The sequence below is a fragment of the Myripristis murdjan genome, chromosome 18, assembly GCF_902150065.1.
Source record: "Myripristis murdjan chromosome 18, fMyrMur1.1, whole genome shotgun sequence".
Taxonomy (NCBI): Eukaryota; Metazoa; Chordata; class Actinopteri; order Holocentriformes; family Holocentridae; genus Myripristis; species Myripristis murdjan.
In genome coordinates, this window is record NC_043997.1 from 11729941 (window position 1) to 11750514 (window position 20574).

At 39.1% G+C, this 20574-nt stretch overlaps 1 protein-coding gene across 1 annotated transcript in view; it reads right to left on the reverse strand.

Moving 5' to 3' along the window:
• Window positions 1–20574, reverse strand: part of actn3b (actinin alpha 3b) — a 42539-nt gene that overhangs the window by 1806 nt on the left and 20159 nt on the right. Inside the window, 26 exon segments of the mRNA XM_030075918.1 lie at window positions 762–778; window positions 781–875; window positions 877–917; window positions 1341–1403; window positions 2076–2212; window positions 2215–2221; window positions 3086–3265; window positions 3919–4056; window positions 5561–5590; window positions 5593–5745; window positions 7024–7164; window positions 7663–7771; window positions 9381–9409; window positions 9411–9532; window positions 10658–10805; window positions 11583–11661; window positions 11663–11699; window positions 11702–11813; window positions 13082–13174; window positions 13564–13649; window positions 14242–14323; window positions 15243–15321; window positions 15626–15713; window positions 17918–18004; window positions 19477–19596; window positions 20106–20220. Of these exon segments, the coding sequence (XP_029931778.1) occupies window positions 762–778; window positions 781–875; window positions 877–917; window positions 1341–1403; window positions 2076–2212; window positions 2215–2221; window positions 3086–3265; window positions 3919–4056; window positions 5561–5590; window positions 5593–5745; window positions 7024–7164; window positions 7663–7771; window positions 9381–9409; window positions 9411–9532; window positions 10658–10805; window positions 11583–11661; window positions 11663–11699; window positions 11702–11813; window positions 13082–13174; window positions 13564–13649; window positions 14242–14323; window positions 15243–15321; window positions 15626–15713; window positions 17918–18004; window positions 19477–19596; window positions 20106–20220 (2388 nt within the window).

The following is a 20574-nucleotide window of genomic DNA, read 5'->3' on the forward strand; positions in this document are numbered from 1 at the left end:
TCTGGCTTTCAAAACTCTCTTTCTGGATGGTACTCTTATTTTGGAGTGAAAACTAGTTACTAAGACATTTCAGCAACAAATGCTGAAGCCTCACTCTCAAGCCAAAAAGCAGAAGACAAGTTCTGCATGGGTGATAGTTACATTAGAGCCTGACTCATCTTAACTGATACTGGCGTAAATACTGGGCAATACGCAAAAAAAGACATTTTGCAGTAAAAAGCATGTGAGATCATTTGGAAACACAGTTATTAAATAGTTTGTCTAGCAGACTCTATTGTTCACAGAGCAGCGAATCATAGCCAAGCAGATGGTGGTGCAGATTGTGTTCACATATGTCAGCCGTGCATCTCTTTACTATAACTGCAATTACCAAATTTGGTGATTCCTTCCAACATTTTTTTTTAGGTATTAAAAAAAAAAATGTTTTTAGGTATTAAGTATTTATTGAATAACTTTATTTGTGGCCTTTACTCCCAAAAACTCTACTGTAAAAACAATGACGCTTCTCTAAATTTGACTGGTCCGATTTAGCCATAATTGATGACAAGTGTCACCTAACATCTGTGCTATCAGATGTTAGGTTACTCCGGGATTATATTTAACAGAGAATAAGTTATTAAAATGCCCAAGCCACCTTACTCTTTTTTGGATGTGTGCATCATTACTTTTACAGAAGGATCTAGGAATTCTCATTATGCAAACAAATCACATTGTTTAATCTGTTATTTAACCCAATAAATTTAATATAATTGTCCTCTTACCTTGTCGGAGGCCAGATCTTGAAGGAGGCCATGACCTGCTCTGCAGTGTCGGTCTCGGCAGTTTCGCGGGTCATGAAGTCGATGAAGGCCTGGAAGGTCACGACGCCTGTGTTGTGGGATCCACCAGGTCATGATGCGGGCAAACTCCACCTCACCCTGTGGACAGCAGCACAGAGCAGGTACATATTAGGTTAACCAGTCGTACAACAGGGAAGACATAATGAGGTTATTAACCTTGCACTTACATATTACACTGATGTTAACAGTAATTCACAAAACAGGTATGTGATTAAGTTAAATTCTAAAATACTGGACCTCAATCAATTGTTCTTGATCCTCTGTATAACTTTATGAAGTGTAAAATATTAGGACCACATGCTCTCATCCATGAAATAGGCTGAAGCCTGATCTTGTTGCTTTCATTTGTTCCATGAATGTTCGTTAATGGTTACATTCAGCAGAAGATGTAGATCAAAGGGAAGAAATGTTATTGAAGGATTTTTACTCCTTGAAACAAATAAGTTGTGCAATGTTCATCTCAACATTAGGATGATTTGGTCCCTTCTTGTTTGTACTGACCAGATCGTAACCCATGGAGATGAGGCAGGCGCGGAAGTCGTCTGGGGTCCATCAGGCCCGTTTCTCTTCTGCAGAGGGAAGAAATGGAAACAAATGATCAAAGTTATGACCTGATATAATGAAATCCCTAGTGCGCTCACACTCATCACAGAAATGATGCCACTTTTCAGAGCAGACTATCAAACACAAAACAATAGAAGAATGAAACAAGATAATCCTTAATGAGTCCTAATGATCTTGAAGTCTCCTCAAAAAAATATTGAGAGGTTTATCTACGCTAACTTTGCTAGAGAGAGTAAAGGCTGTTTGACCATGCCCCATCCTCATGTTCCACTGAGTTACTGAACTCTGACTATATTTTAAGGTTAAAATGCTAGCACAAATGGAATGACATGGGCAAATATTGGATGCATATCAGATCTGAGACGCATGCATGTCTGACTCCAAGAATATCCGACTGCATCTTTTTACACGTGATGAAAAGGTCAGATCTTTCCCTGTGGTTGATGTTCTGTTTTCTATGTATGCCTCTGTCGTGCACGTCTTCTTAACCTTTGCTTTTAAGTTTCGCAGTATTTATAGTGTCTGGCCAAAGGCTGCAGTTGAAAGTTAGCCAACTTTGTCTGACTCTACTGCATTTACAACATTGATGAATATGGACCTCTCACAATCAAATATGCAAACAAAGATTCAGGCCTATTATGTTCAGAGATTCAGTTTTTATGAATGCCTCACCCTGTCGAAGTGGTTGAAGGAGGCCCTGAACTCGTTGAGCTGCTCCTGGCTGATGCCCTTGGCATCGCGGGTCAGAATCTGGTTCTCCACCTCGTTGATGGTTCTGGCAATGGTGGTGAGCAGCTGCTCCCAGCCCCACGGACGTGCTGCACAGGCAGAGGGAAGGTGGAGGGTTAATGAAAAAAGAACAGAAAGTTCTACTCTCATTTTTAACAGGGGCATAAGAGATGAAGGAGAGAGTGAGAGAGGGGGACATGAGGCACACACAGTCAACTGGCATGTTTGAGTGTGAATTTTTGAGTGTGGCTGCAGTGGTGGCAGCAGGTTGGCTGCACCAAGTGCTGCGCACTCCGACAGTGTGAGTGTGCGTGTGAGACCCGACGCCACGGGGACGGCAAAGGGGCAAAGCGCATCCAGGAGCGTGGCGGGGGTCATCGTAACAGCATCGGCAGCTAAACTGGCAATCGCGATGGAATTCTTGCCCATCTCTGATTGCCGATTCAATCATCAATTGGCCCAAGCCTAGTCTGATCAGCAGCCAGGAAACCTGAAGTATTAATTTTATAATGACATGAGTAGAGAAAAGTGAAGCAAATCTTTGCATCTTCATAAACTTAAGAGAAGCTGCAGCAAACATTGGGGATTTTTACTTGATAATGACAATTAATCAGCGATCAAAATTATTGATTTTCTGTCCATTGACTAATTAACCCCGGGGTTTTGCAATCTTTTTCACCCCCTAGATGACTTTAATTTAAGCTACAGTCCTCCATTTGAAGTGATTTTACTGCAAGGACCCTGATATCAAAATATATTTGGTTTGTGTTAAATAAATTATTTAAATATCACACCAGACAATGACAAATAGATTCAAAGTGGTGATATTAAAACATTTTCAAAAAACTGTGTTTTAGCAATTTCTAGTGAATTAAATTGTAGGGAAACTAATCACTTCATCACTAGTGTCCATCCTACCATGAGTGCACTGTACAGTATTAAGTCCTCTGTACCTCCATGGTGTAGTTGGTGTGCTTGTTGTCGAAGATGAGGGACTCCTGGCTGAGCTGGTGGTCTCCCTCCAGCTTGTCGATGTTGGATTTGTAGTTGATGATGTTCTGCTCGTACTGCTTCAGGCTGTTCATCTGCTCCTCCAGGGAGCCGGCGATGTCCACGGACACATGGCCGATCTCCTGCAGGCGTGAGGAGGAAGAGGAGACGAGAAAAGAAAATATTGATTGTCTGCCACATACCTTTCAGTCTAGTTGTGCTGTATATGTGGTCCTACTGGTCCTTGTACAATGTTTTAAATACACTCATCTATTTAAATGTACTCATACTCACTGCTCATCTTTTGTTTGTTCATCCATTTTTAAACAATCAAGGACATCTTTACATCTGTAGGTATTATCAGTAAATACTCAAATGTAAGTCTGTAATTATTGCCATACTTCACACCTCTATCAGCCTGCAAGTGTTATAAAAGACACTGTCAGCAGGATATATCTGCATAATGCTCAGCTGTTTATGGCTTACATTACTGCTTTTATTGTTTCTGCAGCTTATATTGCCTCTTTTAGTCATATTATGAGCTTCCTTTTTTTTTTCCCTCCAGGGACCTGATATCGCCCTCAGGGATCACTAAAGTTTCATCATCATCTTACAGAGAAACTCTAGTTGCCAGTGTATTCCTGCACATTTTTGTATTTGTCAGTCAACAGATTCTGGTAATGATTCTGTTAGCCAGGTCTGAGCACACGCAGGTCAAGGTATCCTCACAGCACCTAACTCAAACATATTTCCATGTCTATCGCTGATGGCCTGGTGTGTCACAGCTGCACCGTACCTCCATCTTGGTTTGAATCCAGGGTCCAATGATGTTGGCCTGGGCAGCAACTGGCGTTCTCAGCCTCTCGTTGGCCTGCTGCCTGGCCACCCATCCTCCTGCAGCAATTTGGTCTCTGAGGGGCACAAGGTGCTTCACCTGGAAGAATCGGTTACGATGAACATGGGATTAGGCTATGGTTCATTCATATCGTGATATTAGACAAGGGGTTGTCAGACTCATTAGATAGTGGGTCCCATTCATTCAAATGGGATCTGATAATGGCCTGACAATTATTTTGCTAACGTCACTATGACTAAACACCTGGCTATTTTAGATTACTTTATAGTCAATCAATCAACGAGAAACTGCATGTTGGCTCATGAAAATAATACATAATGTACAATTTCATATTACATAAAGCAGACAAGAGAAATCCAACAAATATGCAGCATACAGGTTTGCTGTTTACCTTCCAGAAGAAATCACTGCTCTTTCCATGTTTCTAGAAAAAGTCTACATTCTGTGTCCACCTTTCGCTTTTTTGATTACATGCTGATGGATAATTTGTAGTGCTAGCTCGAATTTATTATCATAATTATCATAAATCATCACTTCATCACCAAACCCTAATTTTGCTTATAACACATAGTTTGTAATAATTAGGTGAAAATATTCAATTTTTAAAAATAATCATCTGGGCCAGATGAGATATGCTTGTGGGCCGGGATTTGGCCACGGGCCATATCTATGACAACTGCATCTGACATCATCGGGATTTTGGATGTCGTATACTGTGATATATTGTGTTTTTTTCAGGCTGCATTATGGTTAGGGATGCCTGCTTGGTCATCTAATCCAAATTACTAATGATTGCTTATAAAAATCTTGTATGTAAAAATCTTATGAAAGCACCAACAATCATCCTTATTTGCATCCTAAGTTTGTTCTCTCAAGTACATTATATATAATGTCCACTCATATGAGCTGATGATTAAAGTTGTTTTGTGCAGGAAAAGTTGCTACAGTTGCCTCTGTACAGGCTGTGTGACCCTGACGTTAAAGTAGAGCTACAGTGGTTTTGCACACTATTGAGAGTGTCACTGGAAACTTTGTGGATACATTACAGTCACTTTAGAAGAAGTTTGCAGTGGACTACTTATTGTCAGCTCATCCCACTTTTTTTTTTTTTTTTTTTTTTTTTAAATGGTTCCCATCCACAGAAAGCTAAGTCAGCTTATTTTTACTCTGGAAGAAACGGCACAGACGGTCAGATGTGTGTCAAATTGACACTGCACTGACAGAGTTTCCAATGCAGAGTTATTCTGATTTCCCCTGGGAGCTTGTAGCCAGAGGTATAAAGTGACATCTAGCCTAAATATATAGCACTATATCTGACCGTCGCTATCTATGTACTTATTATGAGCCAAATGACCGAATGCGATGCACTGGCTCCAGGATAGGTTGACATTTCCTGTTAAAAAAAAAAAAAAAAAAAAAAATCCACTCACTCATAATTTGCGCTACAATCCTGCTATACATTGCACTTTTGGATTTTTTGGTGAGTTGGAGTTCCCTCACAGCTAAACTGAGGGGTGTAATCTACAAAATCCCAAGGCTACCAAACCCAAACTGCGGTTTTCAGTGTTTGATTTTGACTCACAGTGTCCCACTTGTTGCTGATGTACTGGGGGTGGTAAGGTTGGTGTAAGGGTTCACTCCGGACAGCTTGATTCCGTAGGTCTGGGCAATCTTCAGGATCTCGTTGTGGATGCCCATGGTGGCCATGCGCTCCTTGTCAGCCTCAGGCAGAGTGGCCTTGAACTGGTCGTGAGCAGTGATCAGACTCTGTACATGAGCAGGAGGAGGCAGAGAAAGTAGGGACAAAAAATGGATGGTAAGACATGGAAGAAATTAGTTTTCACTCATGCCTCCTCCTTTGAAGTGATTGTACTGTAGAGACATTGATATGAAAAGATATTTGTTCCTGTTAAGTATTAAATTGTTCAGATTTCACACTTGAACACTGATAAACACGTTTAAAAGTGGTGAGATTAAAACAAGATGTTAAAATACTCATCTTTTTGTACAGTTACAATTTACAGTTAATTAAATTTAGCAAAATTAAACTATCAAGACCTCCTGTAAGCCCCTACAGGACTCACCGGGGTCCCTAAACCCCACTTTGGAAAACCACTGACTTACACAACAGCTGTTAAATTGCAATATTTGAATTTCTAATTCTAATTACTTCAATACAGAATGTATGAACTAGTCCTGTCCTGCTGTGCTGTGTTTCAAGCCGAGGCACTATTATATTGATCCATATTTATACAATGGAAATCAGTGTATCAGTGTTTTTATACTTTTTATATTTTTTTAGATAGTACCTTTTTATATACATTATCAAAAGAGGCCTATTCCCCAATATTCTTTTACAAGCTAGTTTTAATTGTTATTATGTGCACACTCACTGGCTAATAAAAACTAATTATCATTCTGAATGTGTTACTGGCGCTGCTCTGTCTTATCTCTTAGTTGAAATGTGCTGTGAACCCCCGGAAAAGATTTTTTATTCGCTGTCCACTTGCGATACGGCCAAATGACAGTTTTCTTGAATTGAGTTGAAGTGAAACAGTCCTGTGTCCATTTGAATATAAATGTTAGCTTTTTTAACAGAAGGACAGGCTTCTCCTGTATCAGGACAAAATTCAGATTACGTCAGGTAAGCTGTCAGTCACAGAAGAACACACACACGACTGAATTTTAAATACTGGGCTGAGCAGAACACTTCAGCAACAGAATTCATTTATGTGGAATGTGAAGTAAAAAAAAAGGAAAAGGAAATACTAAATCCAATGTAATAATAATAAAAGAGTGACACACAACTGGGGGACAAATGACAACATGACTAGACAACATGACAAAATCTGCTAGTGTTTTGTGTGTGTGCCGCACTAAAGAAGTGAAATGTGAGTATTTCATCCACAGCTGATGATGCCTTGCTCTCTGTTGCGTCATATGGACGTTCCTGTAATATCTGTATCTTCTGCCACCTATTTGTAATTACTGTTTGATTATGAAGAAAAGATCAATGACCTCTTGCAGGGTTGTGCTAGTTTGTACCTGGATCTCCTCAATGCTGTGGACGATGAACATGTCCTGCAGGTCCTCCATGGCTCCGTCCATCCAGTTGTTGAAGGGCGCCGCCCTCTTGGCAAACTCCAGGTACAGCTGGTCGATGGTCTCCCACAGCTTCTCCACACGCTAGAAACAGAGTGAGAGAGGAAAAAATGGTTGCAAACAGAGGAGGAAATATGGTTTTGCTTGATTAATTATACAAAAGTAGTAATAATAAACTTTATTTATATGTGCTGATTTTCAAACAAAAGTTACAAAGTGCTTCCCAAAGAAAGAAGAATGAAAACAATGAAACACTATAATGATACATTAAAAGCAAGTTCATTGCATATGAGTCAGTTAAAAGCATAAGACATTTACACATTTTAGTTTGTTATAGTTGCTCATAGTTTGTGCTGACCCAGAATTTTTTCTAACATCTAAACTTTTTAATCATCGGTCTTTATCCACTTGAATAAAAACAACTCAATTTTGACATTAAATAATTTCTTCTCAGCTGGTCTTTTACAACTCCAAAGTTAATACGATGAAAAAGCAGCAGCATAAAACAATTCAGCAACTTCACTTTGATATGTTTGTTTTGTTAGTTACTACAAGCTAACAGGTGTGTGTTGCATGGTGTACCTCCAGAGCATCCCTCCTCTTCTGGGTCAGGGTGCCCAGGTTGTCCCACTGGTCACAGATGCCCTGGCAGCGGGCGTTGACTGTGGCAGCATCGTGGTAGTCCAGCTCACTGCAGGAGGAGGAGGAAAAGTCAAACACATGATTTAGTATTCTGCACGCAGTCCTTTTATTTCATCTTAACAAGCACAAAACAATTTCAGTCATGATTTTGTGCATGTTAAAAAAAGGTATGCAAGATTAAGGTTGCTTGAATGTTAAAATGTAATCAAACTGAGGAATGTACTGTTAGGTGACATATGTGAGGTGTGAGAGCACAGGGACAGATATGGAAAATGTAATTGTGTAATTTTAATTTTCCCTTTAAAAGTATTCCCTGAAGTAATCCTCTAATTTTTCACCCGCCAGCAATCAGAATACATTCTTTTTAGGTGGTATAACACTTTTTTTGGTATTAAACATTCATATTCTGTTGCTACCCAACCCTGCTCTTGAAGTTAGGCGTCTAAAGACCTTGGCCTACAAAATAATTCAGCTTATGAGGATGGAATCATTTCAGTTCTTGAAAAAAAAATTGATTGATAATTACAGATAGGACACGCTCAATTTTGGAATGAGGACACTTAATATTAAATTGTATATGGTATCAAAGAAATCATCTCAAAAACCATCAGAGGCTGGCTCATGTTGTAAAAAAAAAAAAAAAGAAAAGCCCCTGGGAGGAATATGTAAGGAATATGGTTAGCTGAGATCAGAGGTTTGGTCTCTTTCATGAGCTGTTCTTTCATCTTTTTCCAATACCGCTCATTAATATGCTTTTCACTCATCTGTTGCGTCTTTTGTTCTTCACTTTAATCACATCCACGTCTGCTCTCGCCACATCGCTCCTATCAGTACCACTATGATTCCCACAACACTTCAGTCACTCACTTTCTCCTCTTCTGGCCCTCCTACAGTCTCCATATCAGCCTCCAGGTCCCTTCCTCCCTTCATCTCAACATCATTTTTACATTACATCCCCTCTCCATCCTCTGTTCCTCCCATTTTTCCATCGTTTGAGCTCCCTTTCCTCCTCCCTCATCTCTCCTTTATTCTTGCATTAGTGAAATCCCCCTCCTTGCATTAAAAAATATACTTATTGACAAGCCATTTAATCTCATATTGCGTTAAAATGTTGTTTTTCTTCAAACCTGAAGAACCTGACTGGTGGGGACGAGATAATCCCAGTTGTTTCCAATGCAAATCAACTTGTTTCCAGAAATTTCTTGCGTTATTTTTTTTTTTTTATCCCAGTGGACTGATCTGCCTTATTTCGCCTTGTTTCAACATATTTAAACCCCTCAGACGAGTGAAACTGAATTGTGGGATTATCTCAACCCACTGGCAGTTGGTTTTTTTTTTCATATTTGAAGAAAACAACACAGAATACAAGACTAAATTACTTTTTAAAGGTCAATATTTTTGCAGTGTATCCACTCCCTCCCCTAGCAGCAATGTAATGCTAAATTAAAAAAAAAAAAAACAAGGTTGGTAAACCATGAAATCAGTTTAAAATTGTAGGAACCCTCTAAACAGGGAGGTTAGTGAACTGAGCTTCCCTCCACTGCTTGTCAGCACTTAAAAATCATTTTCCTCTCGCTTCCTTAATTTCACCATCAGTTTTCTTCCTCTTTCTCTTAAAGTTCCCAAATCTTTCCTTCTCTCCACTCCCATTTTCTCACTTCAGCTCCTGGGCGATGGCAGCAATCTGCCTCCACTCTGTCCTGGTGAGCAGCCAGGTCGCTCTCGAAGGCCTCGTGCTTCCTCATCAGGGCTCTGATCTCCATCAGGGAGGCTGACTCGTAATCCTTCTGGGACAGCAGGTCCTCCTTACCTGAAACACAGAGACAGGTTCGCTGGCGATATAAGTAAGAACTGTTTAATGATTTCTTTTCACAGTGTAAAGCCAAGAATCAGCTTCCAAATTTATGTCTTCATTTCGTTCTGTCCCCCTCTGATCTTTTGATAGAGATAGATAGATAGATAGATACTTTATTCATCCCGCAGGAAATTAGCATGTCTCCTTCCCACAGCACTTAACCATTTTTTCTGTCTCACCGTAGCATTATAATCTGTGCAACAACTCCATGAATCGCTCTATATAATTTTAGCACTCTATAATTTTTTCAGTTATTAATTTTGATCATTTTTATGGCATTTCTGCTTCATTAGATGGCATAATGTGGAGCGACATAATAATGATGGAGGAAAAAATGAGTGTGTGAAATGTAAAAACCTGGCTTATGCCACAATCCACTGAGACACTAGAAACGCTTGCATATACATTATTTAATCTTTCTTTCATAATTTTTCCTCTGTCAAACAGCTCTTTTTTTCATTTTCTTTTACCTCTTTCTACCCCCTTTTGAGTGGGGTATAGAGGGTCATCACAAATAGACAATCATTTACGCTCTCATTCACACCTATGGCAATTTAGTCTCGAATCCATCTGAAATTAGTGCACCCTGAGGAGAGCCATGCCAATATCTGGGAGAACATGCAGACTCCACACAGGACAGGGTGGACCATCAAATTCTTTAAAAACAATATTATAAAAATGTGATGCTCCACTGATTGCTGTAATGAATTCTCCATTTTGATTTCTCTCCACAAGGGGGTCAGAGATCAGGATCAGCTGCATGCCTGCAACAAATCTCCATCTTAACAAGCATTTAATCTCATAATGACTCTAAAAATCTGTTTTTTCTTTTTAAACAACTGAAAAATATCTGCCAGTGGGATGAGATAATCCCACTTGTCTTAAATTCAGATGGTCTGATCTGCCTTATTTCAACATATTTATATTCCAAGTGAACTGCATTGGAAACAAGTGGGATTATCTTATACCACCATGAGATTTTTTCCACTTGTTTAAGAAAAAGATCTAAGAAAAGATTTCAACAGTGAATATCAGACTAAACGACAGATAAAGATGTCACGCCTGTCTCTCCGTCCTCACCTCCGGTCCAGGCCTCATGCAGGGAGCACTTCTGCTTGAACTTCTCAGCCAGGTGATCCAGTCTCTCCAGACGGCGGATCTCAGTCAGCAGCCACTCCTCATAGCCCTTCTCCACCTGCTCCAGACCCTTCCAAGCATTGGCAATATCCTGGAGGAGGGAGAGGTTTGATTCTCACAGTGGTGCAGCAGTGACTCAGATTTTAAACTGTATCAATGTTTAACCGGCAGCTATTTGGGAGAATTGATTATTTGGAGGTGATTTATGGGTGCAGATGCTTGAATGAACCAGATCTAGGTAAAAAAAAAAATAATTTTCAGACAACTTTAGCGTTTGTTTTCATCTCTTTGGGGAATCAGATTGGTGGAATTTAGTGTGTCAGAACAGCTGAGATGGTGGCAGCTGCCACAGGAATGTAAATTTGGCCACAGGAATGTAAATTTAATTAACTTTCCAGTGCTTTTTTGATCATCTAAACTTTTTGAAACTAATGTCAGTCAGAAAAACACCACCACTACTGCTGTTATCTAAAGAAACTATAGTCTCTGAAATGGTGTATATGCTGTTGTGTCTGTGGTGTGCGTGTGAGAGAAGAAAAGTGTAGTGGGTGGGGTCAGGGCTGGAGGCCTATTCGCTTTCAATTCAAGAAGTGGATTTTCAACAAAAAATTACAATGAAAATAAAAACAATGAAAACTTTTTTTTTTTGCCATTAGTAGATGAATGCAATTTCTATTTACATTTATGTCAATTTTAAAGTGAACTGACCACAACTAGGTGTTATGAAATATCTGTGATCTGGATCTTTGTCTTTCTGCTGACATTTTTTATCATCTTGAGTTATTTTTTTCTGTATATCACCTTCATATACAGCAACTGTTTCACCTGCCTCTGTTATCATTTTATACTAAAAGAGTGTCTCACTCACCGACACCATCTTGCCCTCGGAGGGCATGAATGCAGGCCTGTTGCTGAGCCTCAGCTTGGTCTGCAGGGTGTTGAAGTGATCTCAGCTGGCATTTCTCCTGGACGCGTGGTGGCTTGGGACACGGCGGGGTAGTCACCGGAAATCCTCCAGCTTCTGCTGCATGGAGCGCATGGTCTGCTCAGCCACGCGGTTCTCCAGCCACGGGATGGTGCGGCGGATCCACTCCAGCAGACTGCAGAGGGAGGAGACCATCAAGATGTTCAAAAGGTGAGGGGAACAAAAGGTTTGGTGTGTTCATTCTACTATGTAGCATTTTATATACTTGATATATGTGTGTAGGGCTGCAACTAAGAATTATTTTTTATTGCCAATTAACCCATGCAATTAGTTTTCTAGTTAAGGTGAAGTGTAAACAATGGTGACAGGTGCTCATGAAGAAGTTAGCAGGACCCCAAGTTATGTCTTCAGATTGCTTCTTTGGTCTCATCAGAGGCCAAAAAGTAACTAATTTTATAAGACAACCTCAGCATTTTAATTAGAATCATAATATGTTTATTCTCATATCAAAGTTGTTAATATGACTTCTGCTATGGAAAAGGTTTTTTTACAGAAGGGAATGCTTGTGAAACAGGTTGGCCAAGGTTCAGCAGGTATAGAAATTGAAGGATTTGTCTTATTCATTTCTCTATTAACTATAAATTCCAAATTTGTGGTCAAGTGTGGGCCGTTTCTAAGATTTACACACTAGAAAATGTCAGCTTTCAAAATGTTTCTCTATTCCCTCTCCTAGACCAGAAACCAGTGTTGTTAGATTCTGAAATCACACAGAAACAGCAGTGCTATATTTTCTCCCTTCAATTTATGGCTTGTTGGCCTTCACTTAGACCAGAATCCACTGCCCTTTCTAGTGTTATATAACCACTTCATATGGTGCATCTGTGTGTGCTCTGTGTGTGTGTGTGTATTTTCGTGCATCTCAGCTTGTTTTCTACACTGTTGTGTGCCGTTGGTTTGACACCCCTGCAACTGTGTCATACACTACAAAAAACCTCTCTTTTACATATTGTTTGATCCCATATTCAGTGTTAAAATCTTGGTGCATTGTTTAAACATATTTATACTTGTTACCATAAAATTACTGAAACAAGTGAAGCTGCACTGGAAACAAGTGGGATTATCTCTTCCCCTTTTTTACCTTGTTTGAAGAAAAACAAGATCTTAAGACTCAATATGAGACTAAATGACTTGTTGGGATGAATATTTTTGCAGCACATTGATCTCTCACTTATTGTCATACTAACCATCTTTATGAAGCAATTTTAGACAGTTACACCATGTAAAAAATAAATTTGAAAAATCAGCATGTGGAGCAATAAAGTTGAAGAAGTCAGTGGGTTTGCATTGTATAAGTTGATGGCATAAAGAGTGTTTTTTTTGCAGTGGAGGATGTGTGGGACAGACTGTGAGAGTAGGAGTATTTGGTTGCAGTGGTTTCACACCTCACTAGCCAGCTTCTCATACTCCTCCATCAGTTTCTCATTCTCCTGGTTGACAGCCAGCACCTTGCAGATACGGTTGGCAGCTGTCTCAGCCTAGGAGAGAAAGAGTGAGTGAGAGAGAGAGGGAGAGAGAGAGAGGGAGACAGAGAGGGAGAGAAACAATTAATATACATTTACTATGAAGATACTGGAGTGAAATCGATCTGTGAATAAGTACAGGGATGATACGGACATCTTTCATATCATTATTGACTTATCAGGACTGTTGTTAAATCTTGTTATGTGCCAGTTGCTTAAATCAAATAAAAAATAATAACACACCATTTTTTAAAGGAGCTTTCAGAGCCATGTAGTACTCTTAAAGACCTTCAACATCGTCAGAAATGGTGCAATTCTTTACCTTTTGCGCTATTCAAGACTAGAGAAATTAATTAGGACTAATTAGGATTAGGATTTTTTTTTTGTCAGTCAGCGTGTCTGACCTGTTCAGCACCGGCGAAGGCATGGTAGAAGCAGGACACGTAGGTCATGATGGCCTTCTCATCAGGCTTGGGAGTGTTCACAATATCTGTGGAGGAGAAAATGGTAAAAATTGGATAAATTGTACATTTTTCTCACATGAAAAGCTGACCAGTTAGCCTCAGAGGTGGAAAACCTCTCATCATCAAACTGCAATCTCTTCAGTACATAATGTATCACAGATTCACATACTGAATCAGTTTCTCTACCTTTGTTTTGATGCAACATGACGACTTTCACTCCAAGATGAGAAAAAAACTGACTGCACAAAATAATTGCTGGCATGAAGTAAAAGAACATTATGGGATACGGCTAGAGTTATTAGTCATCTTAAGAGTTTTGCTTACTCAATAGTTGTGTTTTTGAGGTCAGAATCATCAGTGCTTTGATAGATGCTTTCATCAATGCATCAATAAATGCTTTTCACTTGATGCTTTTAAATTGCTTTAATTTATTTATTTTTTTAAATGCACACAGATGAATCTCAAGTAACAAGGTCCTCCTGTCCCTGTACCTGCATTATTAATGTTCTGTGCTACTTAAGTTCAATATTATGAACTAATGCCACAAAGAGTTTCTGAAGAGACTCTTATTTGGATGTATTTTCAGTGTGTTTGTTTTTTAAATTAAATCAGCCTTACCTTCAGCGTCAAGCATCTTGGGGATGTCCAGGTATTTCTCAGCCACCTCGAAGGCAGTATTCAGGTTACCAATGGGGTCATCCTTCACACAGAGACAGGAAGTGTCAAACATGAGGGCTCTAGACAGAATTTTACTAACCAAATGTCATGTCACAGCAAGTGAAGCTAACTGAAAAGGTACTGGAGAAAGGGAGTGGTAACTAGCTTTTTAAGGGCCGTTATCATTTTTAGAGTTAGACTGATATACTGGCTTGCTGAAATGGCCCTTTCAGTAAAAAAGAGGGTATCTGCTAGTCAGTGTTGCCCACTGCTAATAAAATGGAGGTAAGGAGACTATTTTACTTAAAAATCTGGGGTGATAGTGTGTGAAACCGCAATGAAACCTCCTTCACCCAGATTTCCAAAGCACAGTCTTAGTGTCACATGTTTGTATAAATGCTGTTTCAGTTTCCACACTGAGTACAAATCTGGGTGAAACAATACTTACTCTGCATTTCCACATTAAAAAATATTAATATCAGCACATATCAGCTACCTATAGCTTCAGTCAAAAAATATTGGTATTGATATTAGCCCTCGAGAGGAACAAGAGTGAAACCCTCCTTAAAAATTCCCGCTCCTAATACTAATTCTAATAATGTGCACATAATAAATACTATACTGAATTTCTAAACTAATACTTCCAGTAGAAGCCCATGTCCCATGAATTTGGACATTTAGGATACTAAATCCTCAGCATCACAGGCATGATAAGGATCTGGTATCATGACACTAAGTGGCAAAATGTGAAGTGTGAGTAAGTAAGTGTGAATAACTAAGTGTGAAACGCTTCATATCTTGCAGAGAAATACTTAAAAGTACAGAGTTTAATATCAAAGTTTCGTCACATGAAAGAAGCGAGAAATGGACTCGTGAAATAAAAACAGAGGTCGAGTCTTGGTCATGCTGGTTCAGTGTGAAAATATAAAATGGAGCAAGGCAGGGCAGGAAGGGCAGAGCACCTTTCTCAGTTTGGAGTAGTCAATGAGGTCGGGTCTGTGTCTGTGGATGAGGGCGCACAGAGCCAGGCCGTCCTTCCAACTGAATCACCCAAGGAGATGAAAAAGGACCACAGGAATGAAGAACATGTAGGGAAACGGTGATGTAAGGGTGATAAAAGGAGGAAGAAGAAAAAGAGGACAGAGGGAAAAGAAAGGAGGGAGAAGAGGAGCAAGGGCAAGGAAGACGGGAGGGAGGGATTGCTCAAAGACAAAGACAACAACCAGTTGGACCAAGAAAAGAAAACCATGAACATTAGATTGGAGAAATAGCATAAAGCAGGCAGAAAATAAAAAAGAGGAGTGCAGTTCCCTATCAGAGCCTCAGTTCGGCATTGCAGACCCACCTGATATGGAAGTTCTGCACATTGACGTTCCTGTAGGGGGCAGTCTTCCTCTGGCACCACAGCAGCAGACCTTCCTTAGCAGAGGTCTCTGCAAGGAGTTAGGGAGAAATATCAGCATTTTATTCAACCTTTATTTAAATAAGAAGACAGGAAGATTATTATTAGGCTGAGCAAAAAGGCAATAATGGAGGAAGCGGAAGAGAGATGGAGATGGGGGGATGAAGGGAAAGTGAAAAGGTGTCTTTGAGTCTAACTGTAATTGGTTTATTATGAGGATAATATGTCATTATTATTTTTTATGCTTTAACTGGCTATTCCAGTGCAACTGATGGGAGCTGTTTCTTGTCCTTGTGTGTGATGTGTGATGATTTATCCTTGTTTTGTGCTGCCTTGCAAAAGAATTCTCAATCTCAATGACACAAAAAGAAAATTTTGAAGGAGGTTTGACTGTGAAGAAGGGAGAATGGTCAGAGGATTAAGGAGTTAAATGGTGAAGACTAACCCTAGGATACAGAGAGTAGTTTGAAGGATAGACCATCAGGCTGGGAGATTCAGAGCAGCACAAGAATCGATACTTGGGTACCAAGTCAATATAAACATTCTGAAAACAACAGCAGTACTAGTGTTTTTAGTGTTTTCAGTGTTCACAGAATCGATGCAACCTGATCCCTCACTCCGTAACTCTGTTTTATGATTCTTATCTAGCATGTAGGTTTAAATACTAAAACACTCTAAAATGTTTTTTTAAAATAAAGAAATATGGGCTGAATGGGATTTCTGTTTTTGCCTCTACCGAATCAGGTATCATCATTCAATTTCTGTTATCATGACATCGCTACTACACACTGGATCCACTAGCCAGTGTGATTTCTTGTTGCTGGACATGTAATTTAATAATGCTGTTTACTTTCTCGTGATAGAATAATAATATGGTGAAATAATGATATTGTGTTCTCATGATACACAAGTTCGGTGTCTAAATTAATGTTAACAAGAAAATACTAATTAAAATCTCTCACAACAGGATATGAAGCAAATTAAGTAAACAGATTATTTTGAGTGTTTCATTGTACTTTATATTACAATGCAGTTCAACACAATGAACATCAGTTTGATGTGATATTACCAGATATTGTTTTGTATTGATATAATAATATTGTATTTTATCTGTATCGCCCTTTAGTTCTAGTTGAAAGTTAGTTTTCCTCCTGTTACTGGGAGGAGGATTAGAGGGAGGGTAGAAGCAGGACATCTATAGAGAAAAGCTATATGTTAGAGGATAGTGAAGAGAGGGAGCAATAAAAAGGAGTTTAAGAGGATGAGTGAAGGTCAATGATCTGGGAGAATATAGCATGAAAGTTGGAGGAATGAGAAGGAATCGGCTGAGTGAGAACCAAGTCTTTCTAAGCACAAATTCATTATTTATCTGCAAGCCTCACCATGTACAAGTTGAACAAAATGATAGGGGGTGGTATGAAGTCCACGGAAATTTACTAGATGCAAGAATGCACAATTTATAATTGTGTATTGTAATAAATCATACAGTTCAATTCAGAAAGGATGCAAAGCTTTCTGACCTGATAGCAGGACACAGTTTGCTGATGTGTGTTTCACATGTGGAGCTGTACATCTAATAACCCAAGTGTATATAATCTGAATGTGTTTACAATGCCTTATGTTCAGCAGTGTGATATTTGTACTGTTGGTCCACCCAAGCGTGAAATTTACCATCTTTACACTACATCGAGATAACAAACTGTGTGTGTGTGTGTGTGTGTGTGTGTGTGTGTGTGTGTGTGTGTGTGTGTGTGTGTGAGTGTGAGTGAAGATGTCGAGTGAAAAATGTTTTCTGTCCCATTTCATGGGTGTCACTGAAGAAAATGAAGCTGTGTCTGCACAGATGTGCTCATTTGTCTGATATTGTCATCATGGTCAGTCAGCTGCAATGGTGTTTGTTAAATCTCCCCTTAAAGCCCATTTTTATTGAATTATTGTTAAAAAAAAAAAAAAAAAGAAAGAAAGAAAGAAAGAAAGAAAGAAAAAGCCTCAGATTCTTTCTTTAATTAAAATCATTATTGATTAAATTGCTGTAATAAAGTTATGAATTGACTCTTTTATGCTTACTTTAAACTAAAAAGCTGCTATACAAAAAGTATTGTACATTGGAGGTCTCTCTCTCTCTCTCTCTCTCACACACACACACACACACACACACACACACACACACACACACACACACACACACACACACACACACACAGAGTGCCTCATGTAACAGTTAAACATACACACCTTCAACAGAGATGTCCTGGATGGCGAAACGCAGGATGATGGTCCAGATCATACCCAGGGTCATCTTCACATTACCGTCAACAATTTCTGTAAAAAAAAAACAAACACATCAGTATTCATGGCAGTAAACAATGCACACACAGATTAAAGGCAGGTGTCATACTCATCAAGAGGTTTGTTGAGATGAACTGAATGTACTTTTGCCTCAAGTCTGCTATTGAAACAAGCTGAATTGTACAGTCTGAATCCACTCCTGCTGAAATGAATTTAATTTCACACGGCCTCAAACCTCAAAAAGAATCTCTGTTGCCATTAAAAAAAAGTGAATTGAACTTGCAGAGAGAAGAAAAAAAAAAATCGCCAGCCGTTTTTGAAGTGCTATGATGTGAATGCAGCAGGAGCGAAACTTCTCAGCCTGCCCTTGTGAACCTTCAGTCTGAACATTTTCCCCATTCAAGGCTTTTGTCGGTCTCACCTCAAGAGACTCTGGCAGCTTCACTGGGCTAACAGCCTGACCATCAGCACTAAGAAAGAAACATCCAGGTGTCTCCTCTGTACACGCTGAAAACTTTCTCTACCTGCAATAGCTGGGACTATTATTATCGCTGTATTTATTCTTTTTTTTTTTTTTTTTTTAAATCATCTTCAGTACTCACTGTCTCATTCTGTGTACAGCCTATTATCTGCTGGTGCAACAACCAAACCTCCCAACAGGATTCAATACATGTCCATCAAATCTACCAGTAAAATAATCTGATCTAATCTAATCTACCAATAATATAATCTATCGGCGATTTAATCAAATCTAATGCTGGAAATTTTCTTATCTAATCTAATACTAATGTAATCTAATCTACTGATTTTGCAATCTAATAGTAGTGTAATCTCATCTACTGATATTATAAACTAATCTATCATACCTATTTTCCTATCTATCTATCTATCTATCTGTAATCTAATCTACTGATTATCTAATTTTATCTAATCAATATTAATAAGTACAACTTAATTATAAGTAATGTATAATGCAATGCATAATAACCATACCACTGATAAGTGGTATGGTTATTACAAGTGTATCTATCTATCTATATCTATCTACAGATAGATAGATAGATAGATAGATAGATACACACACACACACACACACACACACACACACACACACACAATGCAGAGCAGCGACACTTTTACATAAATTTAACAAACAGGGCGAGACAGTACCGTCATCAGCCATTTGATCAAGAACAATAAAGTGACAGCTATACCAAAATATAAATTAGAATAAATTACATGAAATCCTGGGTAAACACAATAATTCTTTTATACCTACTTGGTACCAAAAGTGCAATATTTGTCTCATTGGAAAATACAGTAATTTTCAGAAGGTTTTGCATCTGTTGAGTGAAAGTCAGTTACAAGTAAAATATATTTTTCTGTTCCCAAAATATTTGACACAGTATGAACTGTCGTGGCACAGTAAACTCTAGCAGTCGTGTGCTCAGAGTTTAATAATTAAAAGAAAATACAGCGGAAGAACAGAAAATAACAACGCTCACCTTCAGCACCGATAGACACCAGCTTGACCCCCTTGCTACAGATGAAGTCCAGAGCTTTGTTCACGTTGGCGATCTTGTGGAAACGCATCTTGCCTTTGTCGGGTTTGGGCAGCCTCTCACCTGCGGGACAAAGGCACCATCAAACTTTCATCAGGGACTCTCTTTAACGTTTCTAGACCAGTGGGTTTCTAAGTGTCAACCCAGAATTCCCAAGGGTTCCAATCTAACCGCTTTGAATCCATTTGTGTGTGCAAGAATGACATAAAAATTTAATAACCCACAAAAACCAATTTATTTTTTTGATATCACAGTCCCTGAGGTGTAAAAAAAAACAAAAAATCAATAAAATAAAATGTGGTCCTGCGGCTTAAGGACAAAACAGGTGTCCAGAATATGAAAATTGTGAAAACCTTTGATCTGATGATTATTACGATTATTACCACCTTGTCTTCACCTTCTGAGTGATCATGACGTGCATCTGAATTAATACATTTGTGTGTATCTGTCTATTGTGACAGAAGGAGCTACAGTGGCACAGACTATAAAATATTTGAGCTTTCCACGTTGAAACTCAGGTTCATCATGGATGCAAACATCATCACACGTGTGTGTGTGCATTTGAGATCCACCTGAAATGACCTCCAGCAGCAGCATGAGTTTGAGGCCATTTCTGAAATCCTCTTCAATGTTCTCGATCTGTGTACCAGCCTTCCTCAAGTGGGAGTTACACCAAGCTGTGAAAGTCTGAGAGAGAGTGAAAGAGACAGAGAGGGAAAGAGATCGTTACACTGCCGGCAATGTCGACACTGAAGTCAGAGAAGTTTGCCATCTTGACGTTATGACAAAAACATTCACAAATGTTGACAGCAACACAAAAAATCTTTACCTCTAAATAACTAGAGCAATCCTGTGGTAAACAAATACATAACTTGCACAAACACACACAGTCCAACATGCATACACACGCCCAGATTGCTGTCTCCTATCTTTTGAGAGTGGGGTCAGAAGTGCTTAGCAAGACCTAAACTGCCCCAATCCGATTTGTGACCTTGTTATCACGGTGGCTGCTGAGGGTGCACACATGCGCACACACTCACA